Source organism: Gekko japonicus, unplaced genomic scaffold (assembly GCF_001447785.1).
Source record: "Gekko japonicus isolate JY-2015 unplaced genomic scaffold, Gekko_japonicus_V1.1 scaffold7010, whole genome shotgun sequence".
NCBI lineage: Eukaryota > Metazoa > Chordata > Lepidosauria > Squamata > Gekkonidae > Gekko > Gekko japonicus.
In genome coordinates this window covers 12,351-16,732 of record NW_015175584.1, presented here as the reverse complement: position 1 = coordinate 16,732, position 4,382 = coordinate 12,351, and the positions used below count along the sequence as shown (strand labels likewise).

Sequence of the window (4,382 nt, the reverse complement as noted above, 5' to 3'; positions counted from 1 at the left end):
GATGGGGGAATTCCTGAATGGGAGCCTGGATGGAGTTCTGGGCGGGATGACAGGATCTGCCCAGAAGCAGCAGCTGTTGATTTAAATGCACACATTGAGTTTGGCCAGGGATCAAGTCTGCCGCTCTGAGTAAAGCTGCACTCGGGGAAAATGAAACTGATCCAGGGGCTGGGAGGTGAAAGGGTAGAGCAGACCAAAACTGTGCAGTAGATTTTTTCCTCCCTCAGTGGGTTCCAGAAGCCAGTCGGAATCCCCTCTCCGGCCTGCCTTTCTGCCATGGAGCTGTATGCGACAGAAGCAAGGAAGCTAGATAAGTTCATCACTGGAAATCTCCAGCCCAACGAGGACTTCCTGGGCCAGGTGTGCCGGGCCATCGACATCATCTGCGAGTTCCTGCGGAAGAATTGCTTCAAAGATGCACCCCGGCCCCGGGTGCTGAAGGTGATCAAGGTGAGTGTGGGAGATCTGGCACTACAAAGGGATGTATGTGTGTGTGAAGTACAAGCTCTACCTGTTAATGTATAAACAGGCTTGCCAATCTCCAGGTGGCACCTGTAGTTCTCCAGGAATTACAACTGATCTCCAGACTATAGAGATAAGTTCCGATGAAGAAAATGGTAACTTTGGAGGGTGGATTCTATGGCATCACATCCTTGCTTGAGTTCCCTCCAACCTGTGCCTCCCCAGGCTCCACCCCCAAATCTCCAGGAATTTTCCAGTCTTCAATTGGCTACCCAATGTGCAAATGGAGCCCTTCTATCTATCTGACCCAATTTTTTAAAAAAAAAATTAAATGAAAACAATCCACACAAAACTTTAACATGGCATCCCAAAGAGACAAAAAAGCAGAACCAAAAGTGAGGACAGTGATGTGCCAGGGACAGAATCAAGGAAAGGGGGACGTCTGTGTAAGTGTCTCCTGGGTTCTGTTTCTTTTGGGTGGCTTCCACATGGATTGTGTACCCAGAGTTCAATGGCTTTGGGAAGTGGGTTTTCCCCTCCTGCTTCTCCACAGCTTCATAGTGCATTTGTGCGCCTCCAGAGAGTTCCCCAACTTTCCCCTGATGTTTCTCAGACCAGCCTTGCTCCAAAGATCGGAGTAAAGCCTGGATGGCTGCTGTGTGGAAGGGGAAGCCTGTTTTCCAAGGGGGGGGGAGAGAGAGAGAGAGAGAGAGAGAGAGAGAGAGAGAGAGAGAGAGAGAGAGAGAGACTCATTTTATTCTATTACACACTCTTGAGTCAGAAAACATTTTTGTAGCATTTCAGTATACAACACAGAATATTTCAGTACAACTCCAATACATAAATAGTGTACTTGTCATTCTATAAAAGATATCCTTGGTTGTTCTGCCAAGACCCATAATTGCTGGGTGATTGATCAGAACAACACTAAATTCAGATATTAAGTACTCTTTTTCATCCATGGAAGCTACTCTGTCAATCAAGTCTGTGATGAGCATTTGACATACATCTGACGTATACAACAAAGTCAGACCTTTCTATCTCTGGGGTCATGAAACTCAAGGAAAGCTGGGTTAAGCCAGGGTGACTCACAGAATCAAGGAAGCTAGTTTTTGATAGTCTTATCTATGTAAAATTTGATAGTGACATCTGACTTCTGCAAAGTATAAACATTCCCAGTATGCCAAAAGCCATGTGAGGTAAGGTTGTGTCCAGTGAATGCCACACACAGCACATAGCAGTGGCCTGAAGCTTCCTGGGAGCAGAACAAAACCAAAGTTTCAACTATATAGGCTAATTAGATATTAAAGTATTATAGGTGTACCAGAGGCTTTGCAGAATTTAGCAGAGGACTGAGTCTCAATCCAGCCCTAATTCTGCAACACCTGCAGCAGCCATTTCCTTCTCCTGCCACTGAGGTCTTTTTTGTGTTTAAAAGAAATTGGCACTACAATATTGTTATATCGATATACCATGGTAGCAATAGTTGTAGTAGGTCCTTGTAGTAGCCCCTTGAAGGGGCTTTGTTTTATACTCTTTTTTGAAATAGGTATTCTATTTTATGTTGTTGCCACTTGATTTATTTTGCAAACTCTGTGGGAAAATACTGTTTTCACATTTTGGAGACCACTGAAGAAGTCGAGATACGTTTGATCCGTACTTTTGGGTAATCTTGGTCTTTTATTTGTGTTTTTTTATGTATTTATATTTGGGGTACCAATTAAAAGATCACAGTTTCAGTAGAATTATTTGTTTCTTGATCTTTTTGCTTCATTGTGAGTTAAGCTACATAGCATTTGATCTTTAGGATGCCTGAAAATTCTATTCCTCATACAATCCAGCCCATTTGACTCATTTATCTGACCTTTGGCAAAGAGATTTATGTACAGTGAGGGGTGTAGTCTGGCTGCTGTGTGATGACTTAAGGCTCAGAATGGTTTGCAGTATTTTAAAGGTAACATTCTCATTTAACAGCAGATGGAAAAACTAAGGCTTAAGTCGCTTATGGTGATGTGATGAGCTTCATGGTTGAGCAGTGCTGTAAATGGAGGTTGTCTGCTCTTGTGTGCAGCCCTCTAACCCCTGTGCCCTCTTATTGAATTACAGACCAGTCATCCTAGATCCAGTCAATCCAATTGGGATCGTGGGCGAGGGGAGCCGCTGGGATTTACCTGCACAAGAAGCTGAACACTGCTCTTGTCAGAAATGCTGCCTTCCTCATTGGGATTGTCGGTGAGGTCACAGTGCACTAAAATGCCTCTCTTCGGAGTGAATTGCCTTTGTGGTGCTGGAGTTGCCTTCCCCCATGGGTAGGCCTCCAAGTGCCAGCAGTTGGAGTGAATTCACATCCTCTTGATGGGGTCTCCTCTCCATGGTCTCTTGTGTTACTACTCCCTTTGAAGGAGTCATCTGTTCCCAGAGCTTTCCCTAATAAGAAAACAAAAAAAGGGGGGGGGGATAAAACTTCCACATTAAGCAGGTGCGTGCAGGATTATCCTGCTTGTACAAGTGTGGAGCGGGAAATTTGTGGTCACACCTTCATGAGTGGGGTTGAACTTCCCTTGAAGATCCAGTCTTGCTGTTTGGTCTCATTCCTGGTTAGTGGGTGGCTGCCGTGATCAGGAGTGGTTCCTGTCAGTTTAGGCTCATATACCAGCTGCATCCCTTCCTGGAGGAGTCTGACCTGGCCTTAGTTACATTCAGACTCCACTACTGTCATGCACTCTATGTGTGGCAGCCTTTGAAAAGTTCTGAGAAACTTCTGTTTGTTCCAGTCCCAGAGGAGGCTTCCTGGCTGTTATCCAAGGCTTGCTGCTGGGATCTCAGCACACTGATTTGTACTGGCTGCCAGTTTGCTTCTGGATGTCAGTCATCCTAATTGGAGTCTTAAAAGCCTTAAATGGTTTGGGGCTGGCACTGTTGTAGATTACAATTGTTTAGCCTGGTCAGGAGTAAGCCACACTGCATTTTCTTATATGTCTATTTCATATGTGTTGTACAATTTATGACTGGTGAACACTGAGGAAATGGGCTGAAATGGCTTTTTATGTGTGTCTGTGTTACTGTGGAATATGCCCCTTTGTACATTTGTTGCATCAGTCTTCCTCCCTTTCCTTTCCTTCTGTGTTTTTCTCTTCTCTAGCCGTTTTCATTCTCTTTCCCCTGTTCTCTTTTGTCTAGAAATAGTTCAACCACTGGCAAGGTGTAAGTTGTTTGTGCAATAGGAGGGAAAGGCTTAGAATAAACCTTGTTTGGCAGTTCCTTATTCAGTGCCTTCTTGTTGTTCAGTCGCACAGCTGAGTCTGACTCTTTGCGACCCCATGGACCACATCACACCAGGCCCTCCTGTCAGGGCCAGCTCTCTCACTAGGCCAGCTAGTGTCTGGTCTAGGGCGCAGCTCCGTCCAGGATGCTAACTGCCCTGCCGACCCCCCCCAAAGGCCCCCACTGTCCCTGCCGAGCACACTTCAGTTTTCCCCACCCCTCTCCTCTGGCGCAGGCCGGCTCCGCTCAGCTGGGGCTGAAATCCCTCAGCTCCCCAGGAAGCTGACTAGGGTGGCCGCTGGCTGGGGGCTCCCCAGAGGGGAGGAAGGGAGGGGAGAGGAGCACGGTCACGTGGCATCACTCTGTCTCTCCCCCCCCAGGCGGCCAGCTGGGAAGTCTCCAGGCCCCACCGGGAGGTTGGCATCTGAGGGGGCACCATGAGGCGGCCTCGCCTAGGTCGCACAAACCCCTCGGGCTGGCCCTGCCTCCTGTCTTCCATTGTGCTCCGGAGTTTGCTTGATTCCATGTTTGTTGCATCAGTGACACTGTCTAACCATCTCCTCCTTTGCTGTCCCCATCTTCTTTGACCTTCAATCTTTCCCAGCATCAGGGTCTTCTCCAGTGAGTGCTCCCTTCTCATTTGGTGGCCAAAGTAT

The 4,382-nt window shown here is 47.0% G+C and overlaps 1 protein-coding gene across 1 annotated transcript in view; it reads left to right on the top strand.

Annotated features, from left to right (window-relative positions):
• Positions 1-276: 276 nt before the first annotated feature.
• Positions 277-4,382, top strand: part of LOC107122904 (2'-5'-oligoadenylate synthase 1-like) — a gene marked incomplete at its 3' end in the record, with an annotated part of 14,166 nt that continues 10,060 nt past the window's right edge. The window contains 1 exon segment of the mRNA XM_015426042.1: positions 277-450. Coding sequence (XP_015281528.1) covers positions 277-450 — 174 coding nt within the window.